General features: G+C 49.7%; 1 protein-coding gene across 2 annotated transcripts; it reads right to left on the reverse strand.

Moving 5' to 3' along the window:
* Window positions 1-169: 169 nt before the first annotated feature.
* SDC4 (syndecan 4) lies at window positions 170-25,714 on the reverse strand. Of its 2 annotated transcripts, none has more exons than XM_055814232.1 (5): window positions 25,608-25,714; window positions 5,464-5,605; window positions 4,478-4,530; window positions 4,055-4,238; window positions 170-2,781 (listed from the first exon to the last, which is right to left on the reverse strand). In XM_055814232.1, the coding sequence occupies exons 1-5, from the start codon at window positions 25,647-25,649 to the stop codon at window positions 2,630-2,632; spliced, it is 573 nt and encodes a 190-aa protein (XP_055670207.1). In that variant the 5' UTR covers window positions 25,650-25,714; the 3' UTR covers window positions 170-2,629. The 2 variants fall into 2 exon arrangements, with proteins under 2 accessions (XP_055670207.1, XP_055670206.1); XM_055814231.1 differs by lacking the exon at window positions 25,608-25,714 and adding an exon at window positions 19,753-19,904.
* Window positions 25,715-25,756: the final 42 nt, after the last annotated feature.

Here is a 25,756-nt window from a genome sequence, read left to right on the forward strand (position 1 = left end):
GAAGGCAGCTCAGGAGCAGCTGACAAAGCCCCTTTGAGCTGCAGGCCACCGCCAAGCCAGATCCCAGCACGCCTCCCCCTTCAGCAAACCAAGAAATGACACAAATACAAGCTCCCTGTTACCCAGCTCCCGAAAGTCATTTCAGACCAGAAACAGTCCAAAAAGCCAATTTTAGAAAGTACCAGTTTATTTGAGGAAAAAAATAAAATATCAGTAACAGTGGAAAATCCCCAAGAGCAATTACATAAGAGAGTCTAAACATCCCAAGAAGCAGAAACTGCTCCTGCCTTCCTGGTAGTGCCGTCCATAGGCAGTGAAGTCCTCTCCTTCCCATTCTACAGTGAGCTCTGTGCAGTTTTTCGAGCCTCCCAGAGCCTTCCATTTCCCCCAACGGACTTGCACTGGGGCCGAGTGCCTAAGTCACCCCAGAGGAGGACCCTTGGGAGAAGTGGTCTCGCAGCGATGCCTCAATACCCGGCTCCCCTGCACTCCCCACTTCGCCTGCCCAGCTCTGAGAAGCAGCTGCCACTGGCTGAAGCTGGACTTCTTTGTTCTATCGCCTCTATGAATCTGGCCTCAAGCCTACAACAAAGCCTTGGAGTAAAGAGGCTTCAGGAGTCCATGAGATTTCTAAACAGTCTTCGCAACGTCTGGTTTTGTGCTGACTACCCAGTTAACTCCGTTTGGGGACCCACACTCATTATTTTTGTCTTAAACCGCACCAGACTTGGAGAGCTACGGGAGGACACGACTTGCGCAAAGTACAGAGGCATCGGACACGCACATTACCTTTTGCTCTCGGAGCGCTGGGGGAATTGGTCTAACTCTCAGTAGAGGTAGGAGCTATGTACACGATATATTAAGAAAGACCCACAGCAGCAGGTTCAGAGCTAGCCGTCTACAAAAGCTCAGCGCTCCCAGCTGGGAGATGCCACCAAGGCAGACTTCCAGCTACCAAAGCCAGCCTTTTGCAAGGGGCGGGCACTTGGCACAGTACCGCAGGGGACTCTGCAGTGCAGCCAGCCCCCAAAACAAAAAGTTGTCTTCTCCATACTGAGCTTCCAACACTTACTTCAAAGAGCAACCCCAGATGGCGACCTCTGCTCCAACTCAGAGGATCAAACCTGACACATCACCGACTGCAGCCTGCTTCCAGGCATGGCCCAGGACACCACGATGGAGCCCTGGGGCTCAGGCTGCTCCCGGCTGCCTTTCCTAGCACCATCCCACTCACGCTCTAGACAAGACGCCAGACAAACAGCAGTACAAATGAGATCAAGCCTCTTACACACAGTAAGGCTGCTGAAGAATTAACTCCAGTCTCTTTGCTCTTAACTGTGTATTTCTCAGTAAAATATATAATATATAGCTCTATAGGACTGATAATAATATATTACAGGCTAGAAATACTCTCTTCTTTTCCCTACTTCAATCATATTATGAATCCAATATTGCATACAGATTAATCCTAGAAGTTATTGCCTTGAATTTATAATCAAAATTCACAGAGTAAAGCTTAAATAGTTTTCACAGAGACTCATTATATTAGTGTTTTACATAAAATGGATAAAAGTTACCAAATGAGAAGAGCAGCCATTTCAGAAACTATAAATAATTCCATTAAAAAAAAAACCAAAACAACCCAAATCCTGAAAAAAGTTACGGGAAAACCATAAATATCTTTAGAGTCTGCAGTAGCTGCTATAGAACGAGAAGAAACCTGTAACACACTGTAGCTAACTCTGCTTCGGTTCAGAATATGAATATAAAACAACATCTCTAGAGAAATGCCCGGCCAAAGGAAACACAAAGGGATTGAAAAAATAAATCTGAGGAAATTAAAAAAGTAGATTTTTTTTTTATTATTTCAAAACAATTTCTACAAACTTTATATAAACATTAGGCTATTTTCTTTAAAATTCTGTTATTAAAAAAATCCTACAAGCAATCCTTAAAAAAAAGGTAAGAGACTGAAGGCAAGGAAAGGGTGTCATCATAGCCAAACTAAACCGGCTGTCCTGATTTCATGGACTAATGACCCTTGCCTGGGGCTGACAGAAGAGACAGAAGTCTCCTGGGGAGGACATTCCCATAGGGCCTTTATGGCATTCAGGGATTTTGAGCCCCTATGGGCCTTCTACTCCCTGATAAGGCAACATTATCTGTAGTGTAAGAGAATCATAAATAGTTCTCCGCAAAAATGCTTCACAACAGCCTGCTGCAAGACATCTACTAGCAAGGTTTATAAAAAAAGCGCCATCTTCTATAGAAGCAGCCAATCTGAGCATGGCACGCTGGATGCAAACACATGGTGGTTTTGCTTCCATACAGTCTGTTTTGTGTTTATATACCCTCTATAAAACCAAGCAGAAAATTTGGCATCTTTATTCTTTTTTACACTACCTTTAGAAAAAAAATACACTGAGGGTTTTTTTTCAGACTCTTTGTATTTCATTGGGCCCTGGTTAGCTGTACGGGATGGGAAGGGTCATGTAGGAAGTTTGTTTTTTCTCAAAGTTGCTTTGAAATTCAATCCAAAAAGAGCATTTGTTCAGCACATCTCATCTGAGGGCACAGTTTTTCCATACAGTCTGTTTGTCCTTTGATGGGCACAAGGTGCTGCTGAGCTTTAAGCATAGAACTCATTTGTAGGGGCTTTCTTGTAGATCGGTTTCTTCCCAAGGTCGTAACTGCCTTCGTCCTTTTTCTTCATGCGATAGACTAAGAGGAGGATCAGGAAGACAGCAAACAGGAGGCCCACTGCCCCTCCTCCAATGAGAGCTGGGGAGGAAAAAAAGAGCAAGGAGTAAGCCTTGGACAACTCCAAACCATCAGCTACACCTCAACATCTGCCTCAAGAGTAAGCACCAGTCCCCAAAACAGCCTCCAGTGCCAGCATTGTCCATGTGCCTGTCACCATATGTGCTGGCATTCTCAGTGACAGCAGATGTTACTGGAAAAGGCCAGAATTTACTTTCAATCCAACCACAGAATAATCGCATGTTCCACATTAACCAGTTTATGTTAATCTTCCAGTTTAGTGCAAGAAAGAGACTTTGACAAAAAGACTTCCCCTCCCCATGTGGAGACAGAACAAAAACACACCCCCCAAAAAAATCCCACCACAACCCACAAACAGCATCAGCTCCAGGAAAATGCTATAGCTCCGACTCGAACACTTTGTTAACTACCTGTGTGACCATGCTCTGGGGCCTCTGTATTTCAATTAAACCACAACATCCTGCTACCACCACCACCCTCCAAAAAAATATCCCAACACCAAAACCCACAAACCCGCAAAAAAACCCACCAAGATTTTCTCTCTGCTCACACCAAGGGAGGCTACAAGACTTCAGTGAAGTTTATCCTTTGCTGTGACACCTACTCATTGCACTGTATCGGCTTCTTTATTAGGTGGCTTTGCAACCTACTCTTCCAGTCACTCCTCCGACTGGGAGGATGGCTGCAGATTGGTAAAATGTGCCAAGGTTTGTACTCAGACCATCAGGCCAAGTGCTTGATGAAGCACACCTTTAGACAGGTCTGTCTCACATGCCAAGGGGAAGCCAGCTGTTTGGTTTCGCTCTAGACAGAGGTGCTTCAATTCGTAACAGTTGACTAGGTGTTCAGATCCCTCAGAGGGGTTGTTTGGCTCCCGGCAAGGCTCAGAAAAGGAAGGACTTGGGCAGAGGTTAGAAGGAAAATGCCTGCATTTCATACGAAAGTCTATGATATTGATTCATGACTAGATACGCCTCTTGTTGAGGTAGTTAGTATCTGGGTGCAGAGCAGCTGCCACATGACTTGGGAGGCACTTGAGCCAACAGCCAGCTGGCAGGTGCCAAAACAAGTTGTTTACCCCAGCAAGGCAAGCAGCAGGCTCTGCTGCTGCGTAAGGACCGAAGGCAGAAGTGACCCTGCCACAGCTGATCGCAGAGGTAACGCATCTCACTCCCACAGTCAGCAGAGAACTGCTCCCCAGAGAAACAGGGAACAACAGAAACCATCTTGATTTACAGTATTAATGATTTATCAGGACAAGGCGGATTATTACCTGTTAGGACTTCTGTTCTTTCAAAGATGCTGCTGTTGGCTGTGCTTGCCATGGAGATCTTGTTGGACAGGTTCTCTTCGACAGGTACAGCTTTGTCTGGAATGATTTCATTGTCCACCATTGTGTTTTTCTTCTCACCTTCTATCTTTCTCCCAGTATCTCCAGGGATATAGTTGTCAGATATCTACAGGATATAGACACACCACACCCGTCAGTAAGCAGCACCCAGCCCACCTACAACTGAGAATAGGAGGGTGTGCAGGGAAAGGAACGTTTGCTTAGTGCATTATGAGTGCAGTGTTCCTGCTCATGCAGGTAGATTCATCTTGATGCCACGTCTTGTGGGGGAAGGGCATTCAGAAAGCTTCGCAGACAGACTAGAGTAGCTACGTGTTGCTTAAAACATGCAGAGACAATACTTACCACAGGAGTATCTATGGTGGTCAGATATACGGCATCTTCGGAGTCTGAGTAGTCTGCAGGGGGTGGGAGGTAAAAATAAATAAATAGAAGAGGACACTGAAGCCTTCCTCTCATCTCACACCATTTTTTCCAGAATTTAGACACTTCACACAATACCAGTGACTGTGGATGAACTAGGACTCTTGTTCTCTGTTACTACAATTCCCTTTATCTACTAGTACTTTTCACCATTTAAAGGCTTTAATTGCACAAGACCAGGACATGTAATCTTAAGACCAACACTCACTTCTCACAAGGGAGGGGTCTTCAGCCAGATCCATTGGCTCCTGCTGCAGATTATCAGGAGCAAGGCAGCTCTGCTATAGCTTGCTAAACTCATGCCAATGGAGGGCAACGATGTCACCACCCATCCCTAAAGGATAGTTCACCATCCCTCTAGTTACTGGATCTGCCCAAACATGTCAGGCACCAATTTCAGCACTTGTTCTTTGCCTTTTAGAGAACAAATGTTCACAAAGGGGACACAGAGCTACAGAAACTGGTTTGGGCAGGGAGCTTTGCACATCACAGAGAGTTCACTTGAACATCAGTTAGTTCTTTACGTTGTTTGGCCTCAGCTGAGATACCAACTGTAAGCCTTTTAACACTGCTTCACCAACAGATTATTATTTTTTAAGTTTCTCAGAAGTTCTTTGGAGTTCAACAAGAAAGAGATCCAGCCAGTGCAATGCCTTTTCACTTGCAGTAAGACAAGCTTGGCTGAACTCCATCTGCCCTCCCCAAGTGATTCAACGTCATGGTACAACCACTTTCCCTGCTCTCATCCATGAGTGACTACGATTCACATGGCTTTCTGATCTCCACCTGACACAGTAGTTCCCTCTGGAGCGCCAGCTGTGCACTTAGCCCATCACTCATGGGCTGGTGCTGGAAGAAATTTCACAGCATCAGCTGAGGGAGATCTATTTCCCCCCTTCCCCGCTTACCTCCAGACCCAGATGCCTCATCTATATCTAACTCATCCGAAGTTAAGTGAGGCCTGAACTCGCCAATGTCTTCATCATCTGGCAAGTCTCCAGAGGCAGCATAGCCAAGCCATCGGGCATCCATGGTCTCTGTTTCTCTCACCTGTAAATAGGGGTAAAGAAGCGTTAAGTATCAGGCAACTCCTCAGAAGCACTTTGCAAAAGGTCAGGAGTTCAAAGCCTGTGCTGAACACATCACTTCCATCAGAAGAACATTAAATGCTGAACTTCCTCTCCACCAAAAGCGTTACCTTCATCAGCCTGGAAACAGCTGAATTCCCCTAGAATTTCTCAGAACAGAAGTGCGAGCCAGCCTGGGAGGGGAATTTCCTGAGGGCTATAGATTCAGGAGGTTCACTGGAATGTACAGGGTGCAAATAACACAACAGGATCTTGGTCAGGAGTTTGTGGCAAAAGCATGTGGAAAAACAATACCTTCAGTTTGTGATGAGGAGGGGATTTGGAAGGACTTTCCATTCCCCGAGAGAACGCCTGGCACCTATAGGTCAGGTTTTTGCATAGCACCAAAGCCCCACACCAAGGCAATTCATTGCTTCTTATATTAAGAGCAAACATATTTTATCACTCAAGGGTTAAAAACTGGTCTGTCAGTTCAGCTGAACTGCAGTGCAACAGGGTGTGAGTTCAAGAGCACTTGTATCAATAATGACTTGCCCAAAGTCATTAACGCCCTGCCTCACCTCTTAAAATGGAAGGAAACAAACAAGTCTGTAAAATGAAATCCTCGATCCTACGGCCAGATGACTGCAGCTACAGACACACACTAGCAAAGCAGCAAGAGAGCCTCCCTGAGAACCAGCTGTTTGGCCACAATGGCAATTTACGCACCAGTGCTCATTTGCACTTGGACCTTCAAGGAGCCACAAGCCCAAACCTCCTGCCCTCACCAAGGTTAGGCAATTACCCAGAACTATTTCTCCTCGCCCCACAGCCCTGGGGCCAGCCCCTGCGAGGGTACCACAGCTATGAGCTCTCGGGTTGCTCAACACCAGCCCACAGATTCCGGCAGCTCCAGATGCTTCCACAGCCATGAAGTCACCCCCGCGGACCCCTTCCTGTACCGCAAGAAGCACGATGCAGATGGACGGGTCCCATAGCTAGGGGCCAAGCTGTTGACATTTTTTTCATGCTGTCCCCACACAAGACTGAGAAGTCTGTCTGAAGGTTTATCTACCCAGGAGAGCATTTTTAAAACATCCCTTTACTCTACAGTCCTGCACATTTGAGGGCTCTTCTTAATGAGCAGGTTTACCACAAGCTACAGCCTCACGGGGGGTGAAGATCAGAAATCCGTGGGACCTGTAGAAATGGGTGGTACCACCCGAGCCCCAGTGCTTGCTGCTTCATTGGGGCAGCAGCAAGACCCTGAGCGGCTGGGATCAGCCTTCCTCCTCTCCCGGCCAGGAGCGGCCCATGCTACAGCCCCCCAGTGACACGGACCGAGGATCTAACACCGGCCATCAATCTCACAAGCAAAGGCCACAATCAGGTGGCCGCAAGCCAGGTGTCAACTTCCTCTGCCCACAGCCCCAGCCCTGCTTCCAGCCCAGATTTCCTTGCCCATTAGCATACTGGTTTTGCCACAAACAAGGCCTCGTGGTCAGGACAAGATGGTTCTCATGTTGCATAAGGAGCAGTGGCTACTAGATGTGCTCTTCATTAGCTTATTGAGGCATCTTTGGTTTCCCCATCAATGCCGCTGGAGGATAACCAAATGAACAGCCTAGAGGGCACGGAAGTGCCGAGGCCAGCTCTCCTCATAGACCCCTGTCTCCACTATGCCCAACCCTGGAACTATGTGACAGGAAGGGGGCTGGGGAGGAAGGCCAGCTGTGGAGGAACTCCCTCCCGGCCTGGAACCAGGCATTCCTAATGTTATGGATCACTCGCTCCAAGGCAAATTCATTTCAAGATATGCGAGACCCAGCCAAAGCCAGACCTGCAATGGAAACTGCTGCCAGCGTGCAGTAGCTGTTCCCAGGACAGCTTCTGACCATTTCACCATGGGGCAGGAAGAACCCAATTCCCGTCTGCCCCAGCGAGGGCATCAGAGCTGGGAGCACGTTTGCTGCAGGTCCGCGTAAGCCAGCTGCTGCGCCAGGGCAGATCAACATTGGCAAGTGCCGCACCAAGCCGCACCCCTGTGCCAGCTCACACCGTACTTCATCCTGAATCACGGCCAGCTAATGTCCGAACAAGGGCAGCTCAAGAAAACCCACAATGAAGCCACCGAGCAGCTCGACAGCAGGCTGGCCTTATCAGATCAGCCCAGCCATGAGCAAAGCTGTGGCAAACAGCCACGGTGATTAGTACATGCTGCGGAACGCACCAGGTTTGGCTATCAGAAAACCCTATTTAAATCAGTGTTTACAAGCCAGAGGAACATAAGGAAATTACTGACTCACAAGCGTAAATAAGATTATATGGGAGCGTTCCCTGAACTCACTCTTCATCATCCTCTTGAGCAAGGACAGGGAAGTTCCTGGAAGCCACAAGAGCTTCTCAGACCATATGGGAAACTTTTCTTGTGGGCAGCGAGCCTCAGTTTACAGATTTGTCTGCCAGGGAAGTTAAAGGGCTGCTGGGCACCTCCAGACTTACACTCCAGGTTTCCGGACATTCTCTCCTAGGGAGCAGGCTCCTGCTGGGAGCTGGGGCATGGGCAGCCTGGGAAGAGTTAACACTGCAGTGCTCAAAGGGCATGTCTGGAGCAGGCACATTCCTTGCATACACACCTGCGAGAGGGCACAAGGCACTTTCACAACTTAAAAGCAAGGGCTTTGGGCTTCCCAAGTGCCACAAAGAGCACTGGGGAGTATTGCTTAAAAAATGCAGCCCTTTCCTAGAGGATTCAGCCCTCCCTACAGCTCCACTACCAGGCGAAGAGGCACCACGAAAGTCACCCATGCTTCTCTCTCAGCTGGCAGGCTGCAGCCAAGAGGAAAAACAGGAGACTGCCATAGCAGGATGGTCAGCCCTTGCCAAGCCATCTCTGGCCACATTCAGTTTAACACCTTCTGCAACTGCCAGCTGGAGAAGGGCTCTGGTGCTGCTTGGAGTCTGCTTTCCACCACCTGTTATCCCAGCACTGGAGCCAGGCCAGGGACTTGCTGGGAGAGTCGGACTGGGCGGCTGCACAGCCCCACCTCGCCCCGGCAGCTGAAGTACAGCCCTACTATTAATACACTCCTCTCTAGGAGGGGTCTGTACAGAAATCAACCTTTTCTGCAAGAGTCTAGTTCCAGGATTTCTTCCTCATATTAAGCAGCTTTATCCCCAGTAAGCACCGAGGGAGATTAACCAACGTGCTGGAGAGCAGAAGCTTTTCCTGCCTGCCAGTGGCAAAAAAAAATAAAAAGAGTTTATTCCCTGTCAGGCAACCAGCCCATCAGGCATGTGAGCTATGAGCGTCATTCCTGGAAAAGCTGGGCACAGAGGTCTCATGTTGGAGCCCCAGACAGGCTGCACTACTGGATGAAGCCAGACGCTGTTTGCTCAGTTCAGGCACAGGAGTCACACCCCTGGCACGCCAGGCAGGGGCTCGCAGCCCTGATATGCCCCAGCCCACCCCACTGCACTTCGTGCTCCTGGGGCCTTCATTTACAGCCCCAGCATAGCAGTAGCTTCTTCGCAAAGCAAGAGCATCAATTTACCGAGGCAGCAAGCAAAGTTTCTGTCCCATGTGTGAATTTCCCCAGCCGCTGGCTAGTTCTGGGAAATAACAGACCCAGGCAGCTCGCTTGCCCCAGCCCACATGTCCTCACCGCAGCCTCTGCAAAAACCCGTTCAAAAAAACCCAAATGATGTTTTGGGGCAGAGACAAAGTCTGGAAGACATGGAACTGCCTTTTACGGCTGGCCCTTTTCTCTGATCAAACACACCAGTGTTCACTAAAAGCTTCTTTGAAGGGTCACAGCCAGCACGCTGCGAAGGGAGTCAGACCCGCAGAGACTCGGGCATCCAAATCCAAAGTGCAAGGAGCTCTTAAGCAAGTTTGTAACTTTGGTATGGAGACCCACCACTTGCTCCTGCGCCTCCATCCCAGAACTGTGTACACAAGTCCAGGAGTAAACAGGAGCAAGGTGAAAGTCAATCTTTCCTCGACAAAAGCACATGGAGTGGGGCCAAGCTGGGAGGTGGCAGAAGAGGGGGCAGACCTGTTAACTCTTTGTAGTCTGCAGGGACAGATACATGTAAGCTGTTCCTGGGGCTTTTCTCAGGTGCCCTGTACTAGGGAACAGTTGTTCAGATCACCTCACTTCAGTGAACAGTACTACACAAAATATCGTTCCCAGAGCTGTGCTGTCACAGACAGTGTCACCTCACACCACCACAATGCACATCTACATCAGCTGAACAAGAAAGGGCTCCTGGACAACGCAAGCAGCTGCCTGCATGGCCCAGCCTCAGAGCCTGGTTATTAAGAGATCGTTCTCACAAAGCCACCACCCTAGCCCTTGTGTTGTCCTGCATCACGAACCAAAGAGCACCGCATCCCACGGAGACTTTCCAGTGTGAGGACACAAATCTCTAAACCACCAAGCCCAACAGAGGGGATTTCCATACAGTTCACTTCCACCAAAGTCTTGCAAACAAACAAGGAAGGTTTTAAGGCTCACACAAAGTGTGCAAAGAAGCAGGGGTTAGGAGTGAGCTCACCCCCTCAAAGCACACCAGCCCCCCGAAAACAGGAAAGCAGAGGAGCCATGCAGTGCTGGGAACAGGGCAGCTCAGAGCAGTGCGTGCCAGCCAAACACGCCAACCTCCAAGGCAGGCAGCGAGGTAACAGGCAAAGACAGCTCTATCCTCCCATTAAATAAGCATTAAAAGAAAGTTATTAGAAGCAACCTGAGCTTCCGGCAACGGCAGCTCCTGCCATATGAGTAAGGGAAGGGTCTATATTTCCTCCCAAAATACCCTTTACTCCCTCCGTGCCCCAGCTCTGTGTACAGAAAAAAAAAAAAATATATATATAAAATACAATAGTTACTTTTGTTCTGAGAGCAAAGCAAATATCAGTATTCCGATCTAGGTTGCACCTAACTCCTTCAACACAGTCACAGCAAAAAAACCCCTAACAAACTCCAATCAAAAAAACCCAGCACTTGTGCCAACTCCTTCTGCCCGTGCTGGGGGGGGGGGGTGTGTGTGTGTAGCATTTTACCTCATTCCTGGTTAGTCTGTCCCACAGGATTTGCAGCGCACAAAGCCTGCACCTGGCCTCTGGGCCAAGGGACAGAAGTTAAACAGCTCCCATCCAGGCACATATTTGCATGACAGGCTCACCCCGAGGCTTCCAGACATGGTTAAATACTACCGTGCCTCTGCTCAACACTTTTCGAGCAGTCCTAGAGCAGGACCACAGGCACAGTGGCTTTGGGCAAGGCCAGCCTTACCCATCTCCTCTCCAGCAGTACAGGTGCACTCCCATCACAGTGAGCTGTAAAGGAAAATCCCTAACACTTCTGAGGACCAAGGGGGAAATCGGAGACAGAGGTACAGACCAGGGCTTGCAGGCAGCTCCTGGCTGGCAGCAGGGAATAGCACTGCATCTCCAGTATCCCAGAGCAGTTCTGGCATGCAGTTCCTTTGTACCTCTTAAAAAAAGGGGGAAATCCAAACGTTTTTATTTTTTGAATTGTGCTCAGTAATACAGGCAAGGAGCAAGGTATTGCTCAATAAGACAGAGCAAGAGCAACATGCAGGTTGACGAACCGTGCGGCTGGTAGAAGCGTCACTCATTCAAGGTGACTTAAGAGAAGCATCCCCAGTCCCTGTCCAACCAGGTATTTGTCTCCCTGCAGCCACATAACCAGTCCTGCGTGCTCATACTCAGCAGCCCACGTGCTGGGGGGGGGGGGGGGGGGGGGCAGATGCAGTAACGCACGTCCAGCACTAACACAGCCTCAGCCTGGGTCGCTCCCCTACTTGCCCCCATTCTCTCCGTGATTCTTTAAGCTGTGTTGCCACAAGCAGCTCTCCTGGGGGCTCATGCGGCAGCAGAGGCATAATCCCCGTGACAATCACACTGTAATCCTGGGCTCTGGAGAGCGACCCGCTGTCATGGGTGCCTCCCCTGCAGCAGGGATGAATCCTTCAGGGCTCTGCTTGCTCAAAATAGGCTTCCCTGCACTTAAAAGGTAACTGAGGTTTGGTTTTGTAACTCGCATGCGCTTACTTATACATGGCCTGCTCTCTTCAGACCATACCGTACGCACGTGCCCCTCCGGCCATGCCATAGAAGCAAGCAGGAGGAGGAAGGAGAGATTACAAAGGAATGAGTTCTTGTTTAACTGCTCTTGCCTGATTATCAGCCAAGAGCAAAGCCATAAAGACTGAGTCCCTTGCCAGACAGGCACATGCTGGGATCTGTTTACTGCAACAGTGGCAAAATATCTACTCTAAAAAGCAATGCCCAGCTCTAGAGACCTGCAGAGCCTGAGCAGGAAGGAGGTGACTTGCTTCCCCCCTCCAGCTAGGGGAGATAAAGCTCAGCAGGCAGTTGCAGATGGCCGTGTGTCAATCACTTGCCCTGAAGCAAATAAAGATAAGGTTTATAGGAAAACTGCAGGAGGGGAAAGCAGGAGCTCTCATGTGACTGGGAGGAAAACGACTGTGGTAGTCCCTTCACACCCCTGGAAAGTTCTCCAGGTCATGAGCAGCAATACACACCTAGTCCATAAAGACTTTGTGTTTTATGATATTTACAAACCTGATTTCATACGCTTCGTGGCCCAGGGCTCAGTTCAGAAGTTGGAGAAGGCTATTCAAGGTTAAAAGGAATTCAGTTTTTCTGGCTCTCGACTCATTCTGAGTTGCCCTACTCTATACCAGAAGGCTCCTATTGCATCTTTGGCTGTGAAAGAAAAAAGGGATATACAGGACCCAGCAAAGCAGCTTTTCCATCAAGAATGACTTCTCGTGCTGATATTCAAGGCCTGGGATATTTCATATATTGTATTTCCCCGCCACACCAGGAACAGGCCGGCCCTCACTGCCCTCTCCTAGAATACGCTACACCCCAGTATTTCCCCGGACATGCACACCAGCAGAATATCCACTTGGCAAGAAATGTGTGATGTGAATTTTCAGGATCTTTATGCTCCCTTACACCAGTGTTAGCAAAATTAAGCCAGGCAGACACCCAACTTCAAAGGGTGCCTTTCCTAGCTGGCTCACCATGCAGCTAATCTCAGCTCGTTTGCACAGTCACGATTCCCAATGCTGCACTCCACAAATGCTTCCCCTCCCACAATCCATTTTAATCTAATCAGAAGTAGTAGCCCAAAGATTTAGGCTAAGCCCAGGTGGCTGAGCTCTGCCAGCACAGTTATGCTATTTAAAGTTTTGCTCTGTTGGCAAAGCTACCCGCAAAAAATTGTAGCAGAGGAAGTTATCAGCATGAAAGCACTCAAGACAGCGTAGCCATTGCACTCCACTATCAGGCTATGCCCGTGTAAGCATTTATACAAACAAACATTTCAACAGCAGGGATTTTCCTAGTTAGCTACAGCAGCAGAGGCTGGGGTTTTCAGTGCATGGTGGCATTGTTTTGGTTTGGTTTGTTTGTTTGTTTTAATAGAGATGTTCCCAACTTGTGCAGAAGTTGGTTTGGCTTGGGCCCAGAAAGCAGCAGACACACAGCATGTGCTATTGGGGATAATGCAGCTGTACTTTGGGAAACCTGTCACTCCTGGGAGCATTTTCCTGTCTCTGAGAAGAGCTCTGGACTCCCAGCCAGGATTCCTCCCTTCTCAGAGCAGGGGTTGGAGCAGCTGGCAGAAGTTTTCCAGCCTTCCCTGACCAGGTCTCTACACCTGCACCGTCGCAGCCAGGAGCCGAGGGACTCCAGCTATTGTTTTGGTCGCTCTTTCCTTGGCTGTGCAAAGCCTGCGCTTGGCTGGACTAGCAAGTCATTTAGTAACCAACGCGCAGGATCAGCTCCTCATATTCAGCCTCAGGAAATTTAGAATTAGCGCCAAGAACAGCCTGCACATAAACAGTCTCCTGCAAGATCCTGGCTCCAGACTCTGCTCCACTGCGCACTGTGGATTTGTAATAAATATTTATCTCACTGGGGAACAGAGTCTTCCAATGAAAAACTCCTGACATCAGTAAGGACTATATTTCCATTTGGAGGGACACGTTTCTCTGTTTTTAAAGGGGGACACTAGCTGACAAAAGATGCTTCTGCCACCCCCCTAGCACCACGCTGGCCAGGATCCATCCCTTTATCTACGGGTCCCGCTACCTCTCCAGCGCAGCAGCAGCACCCCACTGCACCAGGCACTGTCCTTGCAGCCACCTCATCTTATGCACCGAGATTTCTGGCTACCCTGCTGCACAAGTCCAAGGCAGGCAATTTCACAGTTGCTAACACATGTTAACATTTATTTTTATTGTTATAGTTTGACCATAACAGCAGCTACAGGGCAGGAGGCAGAGTTAGCCTCGCAGCAAGGTAAACGGGACAAGGCCACACTGCTCTGCATTCAAGTTTTCCAGCAGACAGCAGCACAGTTTTAATTGAATTGCGGTGAAGACACCTTTTCCCTTTTCAGCAGCTGAGGCAGAGCAACATCAGAAGAGAGAAATCTTTCCCATGGCAGGCTTTGCTTTCCCTGACAGGAGGCAATTTGTTTAAGCAAGAAGCAGCCTTAGTTTTGCTTGACATGACGCTAGGTGCTTGGGTAACGGTGCTACAGGTCTCCCAGCCTCCTTCCCACCCCAAGGAGTGTCTCTCTGAGATTTTAATTAACTGCTTTGATTTTTAAGTTATCCCAATAATTTGTCTAACAACAGCCTCTTGGCATTTTATAAGCAAAGTCTGAACCTCAAAGGATTTAAGGATAAAACTGACAAGAGCGCATATTGCCAGCAAAAAAAAAAGACTTCTACAAGAAACCTATTTTTGCAGTCAGCCAGCCTTCAGAAATTGAGAGGGACACAGCTACATCTTGCGTGTTTTCCCCTCCTACGCTGACATTTTCTCCAGATTCAGGATTAAGTATTTAACCCCCTCTTTTGAGACTTTCCACTCTTTTAGCTCGATTCGAACGTTTTCAGTCATTTCAGGTAATACTGCTGCTTTCCTCTCTGCCCCACACAACTCTCATTTCCAACTGTCTCTGTGTGCAGATACACGGGAAGTCAGTGCCTGCTCAAGACAAGACCATTTTCTGATCTGCCTGTGCCAACACCAACTCAACTGCTGGAGCAGTCGTATGTCAGAGCCTGGCAGCTTTTCTGCCCACCACAGCCACAGCCCGAGGCAGACCAGACGAGAGGCAGCAGGGAAGACGCTCAGTGCAGCAGGTAGCACAGACCCGCTGCCAAGCAGCACTGGCTTTGCCTGTCACCCCTTTTCTAACTAACCCCGTACGAAAAGATCCACCTCTGTGCTGCTGCGCCTCGGAAGTCTGAGTCACTGCTTCGGGTGAAGGGCCAGGGCCGTTACTCAGAGGGTGACAGCCGCCTCTGGGAGCTGTGAGGCCAGGGCAAGTGCCAGAAACCCTGAGTCAGAGCATGACTACTGCTGCCAGTCAGGGCTGACAGCGACACACAGCAGAGCTGATCCAGAGGCAGCAGCATTTACTGGGCAACCATTCAGGCGCACGCTTAAAGACACACACAAAAAAAGGAAGTCTGAACTAATCTAGAAGTGCAGCCCTAACAGCTCATAAATGTAGGATCTTTTATAGCTCCTCAGAGCTGCAGCTTATTACAAGTTAAACTTTTTAACTAGGCTGCCCTGTCTATTCAGAGCCACCAAGCCCAGTCTCATCACAAGAGTCTCATTCTAGCGCAGATCGTTTGAATCCTTAATCTAAAGCATTTGCATTCCACCGAGTCTCAAACAAACAGCCACACATGCTTCGCAACAGCAGCGCGGAGGTCAGGCGTGCGCAGGGCTTGTCCCCAGCAGTTTTGTAGTGCTTCAACTGCCTTAGCTTCTGGTTTGAGGCTGCAAAAGCAGCACAAACCCTGCTGCTGTTACAGCACAGAAAGGAATAAGCTGTACTGAGTGGAGCGGGAGAATGCAGCTGCAAGGATCTAAGAGCAGGCTGAAGAGGATAAATGTTAACTCAAGAGCAAGGAAGTGTTCTAAGTGTTTTGAAGGATGGACACTCTGTTTTGTCTAGCCAAAGTGACAGCTGGGGAGTTCTGTGGGATCACTGAGCCACAGTAACTCAATCAAGTAATCTTCTGAGTCAACTTAAGTCATTTACATTGCAGACCATAGAGCCAGTTATCACACCTTCTTTATTGGTACAGTTACTATCACTGAATTTAAAACCAATATTATTTTTTTTAAAGATGAAGTCCATCGATCCATTTGAGAGAAAACTACTTAACGTTAATACACACAAAATGCAAAACACCCTAATGTTGACTTATAGCCAAGTGGATTCAAGCAGCCAGCACATTTTCAACAGAGCATTTACCAGCACCACGAGTCAGAGGGGAGGGAAAAGTAGCTGCAGCAGTTGTGCCGAAGTCTGCATGCCAAGCAGCCTGCCAGAGTCCCTCCTCTCCGCCGTCACTCCGAAGGTCAAGTTAGCAGCTTCCAGTGGAAGCGGGACACAAGTGTATCAAGAAAGCAGTAAGCCACCACAGGAAAACCATGGCAAGGTCACATTAGGCCCCACTTCAGGCATTTGAGAGCAGCAAACGGCCTCCCCAGCCCATCCATTCAGACAGCTCAAGTCAGTTAACATTAATAAAGCCATTAACAGAGGTTTGGCGGGGAAGGAAGAGAGGAAGACACATAGGAAAAAAAACATTTTCACTGTTGTTGGAGTGGATACAGGCCTTTACAGGACTCCGAAGTGCCAAGGCCTTGGGAGACAAACACCAGGAGGTGCAGGAAAAGAGAGCAATCATGTTGGCTAACAGCCTTAACTTCCTAGGGAGAAGGAGTCTCTGGTATCATGAGTCTGAAAAGCACCAAGTTCAGCCCCGATTCGCCTCTTGTGTAAACTGTTTGGAAAACTCTGAACCACAAGGAAGTGTTCTCCAGCATGGGAGCTGGCAGGCACTTAGGACAGCAGCAGTGCTGTTTTCCTGACCGTGCCTCAGGCACCGCAGGGGTGACTGCTCCCACCTGTGTGGCTACCTCCATGGTACAGACAAGGTGCTGGGCTGCAGAGGGACCGTGCACCCCTGAACTCCCACCCCATGAGCTATGCACACAGTTTGACAAGGTACTAGAGGGGCTATTTCTTTCTACACATTACAGGCATTTCATCCTACCTCTAGGTTCATTTCATCAGAGCTCTAGGTTTGGCCATCAGAAGTCATAGGCTCCTTCCCTTCAGGACTAAGGGACTTTGCCTTAGAGACCATGATGTTGCTGCTCTGTGTTTTAGGGAGGCTGAAGCAAAGCCAGGATTTGCTCTACACGTTCAGCTGCCCCGTGAGTTTGCCGAGTCAGAAGGTAAAATAAAGTTAAACGTGCAGATAGCAATTTCTTGATTTGATTGGGAGGGACAGATGAGAAACTGGGCAAAGAGCAGAAAGAACAGGCCTCAGGGATCAATGGCAGCAGGACAAGCCAAACCGGTTTTAACATTAATAATGCTGAACTACTTTCCAAACACAGCTATCATCAACAAGACACCAGCTTTGCCAATCAGGAGGCCTCCAAGCATGATTGCTTTAAACCGGCAAACAGAGCCCACAAACAGCACGAAGCCTACCCCCTCTCCCTGAGCAATCCTCTGCCAGCAGCTTCTGGGCTGGATTTCGGCTTGTCTACGCTGCTAGGGATGCACAAACACGATGCAGTGCTACATGGAGACTTTATCTGCATACTTCAAGGCAGGAAAAAGTAGGGCAGCTGCAACAAGCCTGCAGCCCATTAGCACTGCAATGGCCCCCTTGCAGCTCAGATAAACACAGAGCAAAGCCTGCAGCAGACAGGCACCTCTGCTGTGGGAAAATACCCCTAGCTTCCCTCCTGGGCTGCCAGGGGCACTTCTAGATGCTAAAAGCACAGGAAGAGCTCAGCAATGCTACTCTGCTCAAGCAAGGCAGACCGCAAGATCTTCATCAGCTCCACCGATCCCATCTCCTGTGGCTGCACTGGTGGCTTTCTGCCCATCCCCAGCTACTAAAGCATCTTTTGCAGGAACCCCATCCTTGCACAGCACAAGCAAAGGGGAGCAGCTTGCCGACAGCACCTTTGCTTTCTAAAGCACTCAGCTGGAGAGGGCCAGGGGACATCAGGAGGCACCAGGATACAGCTCCAACCACCTCCCCCAACCCATGGGAGCAAGACAATGTTCCCACATAAAACTGATGGGCTGTTGTAACGCAACCCACCCACCGCCTAAGCACCAGCGTCACACTTCCGCACTTCAGTAATACTCCCCACCCTCTTACACATCGAAGATTGCTTCACGCAGAGAAATCCCATCAACACCAGAAAGCCATGGAAGAGGAAAGCAGCCAAGACATTTTTGTTTGTACAGGCTTGGGGAAATATTCAAGCACCGAATCACTCTCAAAAGCCATGCTCTTACATAAGCACAAGAAATACAATCCCTGTCTTGTAAAGAAACAGCTACCTGTCTTCACCCTACCCGCACAGAAAAATGAAGAGCCACACGCTGTGCAGCTCTGCACGTTTTGGCAGTACTATTAAAAAAAACAGTAGTATGGGAGGAGCGCCAGCCAAACTCTCCCAAACAGTGTGTCATCCTGGTCTCCTCCCCAGCAGCCTATAACCCAAACAATTTGTTTGGATTAGGCTTTATAGTAGGCCAGTGTTACTTCTCAAGCATACACTCCATCTTAGGTAGCTTAAAAAAATACAAGCAAATACCCCGTACAAGTTCCATATAAGGATTTACTAAATACATCTGTGCAAAATTTGTTGTCTTTGCAGAAATCTGATGCTTGCAGACCACTCAGTTCCCCAGGGACACCAAGTTGCATTTCATACCAAACATGGTCAATGCAACTTCCAGATGCTGTCTGCCCCAAAGGTTTGCCCTACTAGTTTGGGCCAGTTCTCAAAAAAGAGATTCAAGTGCTTAATAGCAGGGATAAAGACATCAGATTAAAGTGGATTTGGGCTGGTGGGTCTTAGCAGAGACTAGCTGACAATTACTACAGATGCTCTCTGTGGGAGTTTCCTACTCCACAATCAGCAACCCCCCAACCCCCTGTTTCTGTTAGAGGGCAACTGAGCAGCAGAGCTTTATCAGCTCTCATCTGCCCACCCAGCCCTCAGTCCAGAATGAAGCAGTATCGATGATTAACCCTGGTTTTGAGAACCCTCATCTCCTGCAGTTACCTTAATCTCAGCAGCTCTTTCAGATTAGCAGAGGAATCTGCCCTGACTGCACTATCAGCAAGACGGACACACACAAAAACAAACAAACAGCAGGGAAGGCAGAATCCTACATCTCTGCTTCACCATGAAAAATCCCACACGTGCCCTGCTTGAAGCATCGAAAAATGTATAACGAAGGGAAACAGTTAACAGACTCTTAAACCCCCAAGAGTAATGCACCTTTTCTATTCCCGCGTAAAAGTAAGGAAGGTTTGATGCATCTAGAAAGGCACCAGCACGACCGAACCCAGGTAAGAATGGAAAGCCCGCCCAGGTGCTGTAATTGTACTGCACATATCTAACCCATCACACATTCACAATGAGAGAGAGATTAAAGGACTTAAAGTCCACGACCAGCAGTTGGAGATCAAAGCCGTAACGGCGAGCAGTTCATTTCTATCACATACCCTTGTACCCTGTTACCGCTCCAATCCCACTAGCCCCGCTATCAGAGCGGCGCGACGAGGCTGAGCAGCGCACAGGGGAGAGAGGGGCAAGTGGGGAGCGGCACGAGGGCCGGGCACTAGGGAAGGGGCGAGAGGGCTCCGGGGGCACGGCTGGGCCAGGGCAGCGCTGCTTCGGCATCAAGCAGAGGAAGCAGCACGCAAGCCAGGAAGGACGCAGGGAACCGGAGGAGGGAACCGGAGCTGCCCCACTGCCGTTAACCCATTCTGGCCGCCCCTCATCAGAGAGGGGCAGATCCCCCGGCGGGCGGCGGGGGCATTAGCTCTCAGGCTACCGGCAAGCGGGGACCTGCCGCAAGCACGGCCCGGCACGTGGGGAGCAGGCGGGTCACCCACCCCCCGGGGCAGGGAGCACCCTTCCCCACCGGGGCGCGCAGGCGGGGGGCGACCCTGCCCCGTCCTCTCCCCCGGCCCGGCGGGACTCACCGACTCGGCGGCGGCTGGCAGGAGGAGGCCGAGCAGCAGGGCGGCGCGGAGCAGCGGCGGGACGCGGGGCAGCGGCATGGCTATGCCGGCGGAGCGCTGCGGAGCAGACTGCCACCCTTCGCCGCCGCCGCCGCCGCACTTATAGTGCCGGAGCGGCCCGCGGGGGCGGAGCGCTGCCGCCGCCCGCCCCGCCGGGAATGCCCGCGGCCCCCGCCCCGCGCCCCGGCACCGCGGCGGGATGCCCGGCGGGCTGGACCTGCCCCGCACCGGCGCGGCCCCTTCCCGGGCCCCGGGGACACCGTGCGGTTCGCTGCCGAAGCCTGAAACCGGGAGGGCCCGGCCCCGGCTGTGCGGGTGCGGAGGCTGCTCTGCACGGGGGGTGTGTGTCCCCACTGCCGGCGTGGGGATCGTCCCTAAGGGATGGGGAAAGGCGAGGGGGGGGGGGAGGGGCGAGAGAAAAAAGGGGGGGGTGAAGGAAAAGGAGCGGGGGAGACAGATAACGCAGCATCCGCTTTTGAAGCATTCCACAAGTGACAGCCTCACATTTACAGAAAACCGAGCAGGACTCTGTGACTCGCAGCGTGTCATCACTTTGGTTATCAGGCAGGGTGTTACATCACAGGGTTGTTGAAGATGGAAAATGAAACCGCTCCGTCTGTTTTCTCTGCAAATGGCAAGTGCAAAAAACCCACACAGAAAAAGGGGAAAATCCCAACAGCACAGTTTAACTATTTCAGTTTTTCTTCTCTCATTAATAACTTTGCCTGACCATGAGAATTTGCTTGAAAGCATCCATTTCAGCCCTTCAACAACCTGAACTACCACACTGGTACATCCTCTGTGTCAGTCCCTCGTTCACGCTCCAGTGATATCAGTTTGTACTTGACCTCTAGTTTGTACAGAATAAAATATTTTCTTAGTGGGGACACAATGCACAGATTACAAAGTGTGTGTGTGTGTGTGTGTGTATGATCCCATCTGCCAGGTATGGACTCAAACTCTGCTAGATCTGTTTCTCAGCCCACTCCAGCACTACAACGCTGTCGTGGGAGAACTTGGAGCCTTCCTCCTTAGTCCCACCTTAGCATGCTAAACCTAAAACCAAAAAGATCCCTAAGGTGAAGCAGCCTTCCCCATTACCTGTTCCTTTGGGAATAAATAGGTACAGAGGCTGAGAGCTGAGGTCAAGAGATCCCTCCTCAATGTTTGTTAGGACCATGCCTGCACACATGCCTGCTGGCAGGATTCCTGCCAGCACCGTGTTGAATTGGCTATGGAACCAACTGGTGTAGTATAAAGTGACAAGAAGCACCGCTCAGAGTTTAAAAAAATAAAGTAAGATCTGAAGGCAGCATACATCCACATAAGGGTAGGAACCAGCCTGGAGGAGGCTGTGGCTGTGGTGGAGTTTCCCGTAGCACATGATCCTCTGTGCTCAGGACAGCGTGCTAACCTAGTTCACCTCAGCATCCAAGGCCACTAGGAGGGATCTGCGCTGTGAGCTGTGTTACAACCCTGTCTTACCACCCTCACTTCATCACACGGAGGAGCTGATGAAAGTCACTCCTGGTGTGGGCAAGGAGCCCAGCTCCAGTGAGTCTCCAGCTCAGGACACCCAGCAGAGCTGAGCAGCAGAAGATGGAATGGCATGAGAGCACATGGGCTGGATCAAATGTGCAAAGACTGGTCCATACCATGACATCTGCCAGACAGAGGACAGCCTCAGCAGCACAAGGTGGCCAGAAGCACTCCGCTCCTCCCTAAACCTCTAAATGGCACCAGCATTTGTGTGCATGTGGCCATGACCCCTCTACGCCTCCTTCCAGGTAAAGCAGCCACCAGCAAGATGTCTTCAAAACCAGCTTTCTGTATTGTGGTTACAAACACTGCTAACTTGCCTGTTAACTTCCTCTTCAAACAAGCACAATACACTGTACTCCTGGTTGTCACAGCCCTCAACACACACACCCTCCACCAAAAAGTCCCCCCTGCGCGGCACATGACAGCATCTTCCCTCCTAGGGAATTCTGCTTTGACAGAATGGGGAGGAGCCAGTCTGCCCACCTGGCCTAGGGACCACACACATCGTCCATCGAAGTCACACCTGTACACAAGATCCTTCACACAAACTGGCAGAAATCTTGGGCTTCTAGAAACAGAAGAGAAAATCAAACTTGACCTTAACATATTTTCCAACCTTGAGAACAAATTTACGTAACTTTACTGATGACATTTCCAAAGTGCACTGTGCAGATCCACCTCCCACACACACACACAAACTTTCTGCGACTCTGTCTCCACAGAATTCATATGGGAGGAAATGCAGCCACTAAAATTACAATATGGTTCTGTGAACCCATGACACACAACAGCCTGCTTCATCTTGCCCTTCAGATGCCCCTTCTCAAAATGTTAACATTCTCCTCTCTCTGAAATAACACAGAAAAATCAGATACATGACACTCACTGAGAGTGACAGGACAAATGGGCCCAGAGAGAAAAAATGTACAACTGAAACACACAAAAGTGAAACCTCACCGCAAGTGAGAGAAACAAGAAAAATAAAATACATGTTGAGCCACACGTTTGTTCTGGGCGATGAATTCTCACATTCAAGGCGTGTCAGTTCCCTTCTCGATTTAAAAATTACAGTTGGCAGAGAAATGACATAAGCTGGCCACCATTGTTCCTAACCCAGTGTTCACCAGTGAACAGTTACCTAACTCTTGCATTAAAAATAAACACCTGCCAGTTCCCAACACACAACACAAACATGCTGGAAGTGGAATGGAGCACCCAAATACAATGCACTTGGAGGGCAAGGGGAATCACATTTTTACACGGCAGATAAGAAACATCTAGTTAACCTTGAGAAGGCCACATGCAGAGCCCATCAAACAACTCTAAACCATAAATGCTACTGTACTAACCAGGAAAATACATTCTTCAGCCAAGCTCAGCACAGTTCCTACAGGCAGATTTTAAAATAAGCTTAGAGCAGAATCCTCAAGCACAAAGAAACTTTAAGTGGAGTTTTAAAAAAAATTTCAACTCCCAAAGTTTGTTCACTACGCTGAGCTCTTTGGAAAGACATACCTGCACGCTGCGTGGGTAGGAGAGAAGCGACTGAAAACTCATCCCACATTTTGAACTACTTAATGCCAAGTTATTCTAGAAATGTGCAAACTTAGCCTTACTGTCCCTTTAGCAAAGGTCACCTTAGCACAAATCCTACCTGCCTGGCAAGAGGGAAACAAGCCCTAGCCAAGGTCCGTTCAAATAGCACTGCCCTTTGTATATCAGTTGTTAAAATATGGATCACCTAAATAAACAGCCTTCTGTTTCGTGCAATGATTCCTGAGGAGAAAAATCAATACCATCCTATACAGCTATTTCTTATGGAAAGAATCCCTGGCTAAACAGGGCATTCTTTTTTCACATTCCTGATAAAGAAGTGGCCACGATAGTTGCATGTGATTTGGGTACATTCTCAGGGCATCTGCTATGTCCTGGGCATGTCGCCACTTCTTCCACCTGCTGCTCTTCATGACACGCAGGTGTCACGCATGAAACAGCCAGCTGGTTAAAAAAGGACATTCTAACCAGAAGCAAGGCAAGAAGCAGCAACTCTGACACCCGAGAAAGCACTATCTTTGTGTTTCAACATCCTTTTCCCCTTTAGCACATCTTTCGTTCACAGCTGTCTCTGACTTTCATTTGAACTAGAAAGGAAGAAAAGGGAAGCTGAGAATGACACTTAATTCCCCAATAATGTTTGCTTTCCAGGTCCACTTTAAACCCTTCCTGCAGAGCAGGGGTGTGAGGTGAGGGTCCCTGTGGGGAGAACATCCTCTCTTCCATGAGAAGGACATGGTCCCCTAAGCTGCAGCAGCCTAGAGAGGAGGGAGAGCTGAATTCAGGAGCACAGACAAACTGATGTGACCGTGCAACATGCCACTGTGAAATTAATTCACAAACTGGGTTGCAGCAGACTCGCAGCACAAATATCTTTGTGCCACAGCACTTCACTGCATCCATACTGGTACACTGCCAGCCCAAGGTGGGAGAGCGCCTCAACTTACGTGTCTGATATGACTGCTGCCATGTCTATCAGTTCAATTATAGGGCAGCAACCAAGCAGGGAGGAGCCTCAAATTTGGAAGGAATTCAGATCGGCACCTCCCAAAACACCAGCTCATATCTTGTGACCCCAGGGGACTACTGGATAAATCAGAGTATTGTTGCTGATGACTTTGGCTGTAGAAAGACACCCAGCAATTATACCAACAGTCCTACCTTACATTAGCTTGGAGTTTTAGCTATGACTAAACAATGAAACATTTTAGCTGGCAAAGGAAAGCCAGTTCTATAAAGTTTGAAAAGGAAAGAGGAGAGTGAAAACTAATATCTAAGCAGTGGCTTGCACATGTCAGCCAGCCAGGCACAGCAGATTTCAGGAAAGGAAACCAATTTCTACCAAGAGTTAACAGAGGAAGTGTTGAGTCTCACAATTCATGCTCAGCAACACAGTGGCAGCAGGCAGCCCTGGGATTTTCCCCTGTTCATTTCTGCACTGACTGAGGCTGGTAAGCTCCTGCAAAAATAAATTCTGCAAAGGCACAAGTGACAACTCAGCAGCGGTTGCCCACGTCCACCACGTGCTGCCTCTGCCTTGCACAATCCTTTCTAGGAGCATCAAGGGCAGGAACAGGGAGGAAAATGTGTCAAACTCGCCTCAGCACAGGGACATCCACAGAATGACGAAGGGAAAACACGCAGCAAAGCTGCACAGGGAACTTCCCATACACAGACATGGAAAAAACATTGTGAGAGAACATCACAGATCCTAACCTGAGTTCCTGCAGCCACAAATACTCCACACTCACAACTGATGTTAGTCTACCACCTTCCGTAAGAGCTGGGCTCCCCTTTTGCCTTCCTCCTCTCTTTTCCAGGTGAAAAGGGCTCTGTGGCAACTCCTCCATCCATCGGAGCAACCCAGAGGTGCTTACTCTCCTTTTTCCAGTGGAGAACTTATCTCCAAAATGCTCCATTGACCCATGCAGCCTTGAGGACTTTGGCATTCAGATAGCAACAATTCTCACGTCTGAAGCCAAGCAAGCAGGACAGTTACTAAGGCTACTAAAATGAGCTCCAGCAGCCAAGAGCAGATCACAGAAGGGGTATGGCCAAGCATGAGAGATGCTGGCACCCAGCTATTTCATGAGGTATATAAAAAAGAAACCACTACCTACCAGAAGACACCTCCCCAAAGGAGTCAGGCCCTACACAGGACCAGCCCTGTAACAGAACAGTGCTGCCGGGGCACACCGGGGCTCACAACATCATCTTGGTGCCCTATGGCCTAAAGCGAAAATGAGCACAGCTGGGCAGCTGCTACCAACAAGCCTTGGTGCCTGCAGGAATTGGCCTAGAGATGAAAGGAAATATCCCAGGACAATCCCTTCTTGTTTGCTTAGTATCTGCATCTTTTTAGCAAGGGCTGCTCTGCCGAATTATTGAATCCACTGAAACAAACCCAGCCCGGCACCGCGCAGGAGGCAGGGGCACCCCCCGCATGGGGAACAGCCGGTGCTGAACGGGGGGCAGAGAGTGCACACAATAAATAACACACGCGCGCGTTATTACACATTAAGTGTGTAATAAATCACACACGCGCGCGTTATTACACGATAAAAGTGTAATAAATCACACAGGCGCAGAGGCTGCCCGGCCTCACTCCGGGGCGCTGCCCGAGCCCCTGCCGCAGGCCCAAGCGCTCACCGCAAGGCCCGCCAGGGGCGCCGTAACGGCCGGGTCAGCTCCCCGGGCCCGACCTTGCCCCGGGCGCTTACCTGCCTGGCAGCAGCGCGGCGGAGGGCAGCGGCACCCCCCATCGCGGTGGCCGCCGGCCGCCATGGCGCGGCCAGCGCGGGGGCAAAGGGCGGGGGTCAGGGGTCAGGGGTCAGTGCCGCGCCCTCCGCCGCGCTAGGGGGCGCTGTGG

Source organism: Falco peregrinus, chromosome 9 (genome assembly GCF_023634155.1).
Source record: "Falco peregrinus isolate bFalPer1 chromosome 9, bFalPer1.pri, whole genome shotgun sequence".
In the NCBI taxonomy this organism is placed as follows: Eukaryota; Metazoa; Chordata; class Aves; order Falconiformes; family Falconidae; genus Falco; species Falco peregrinus.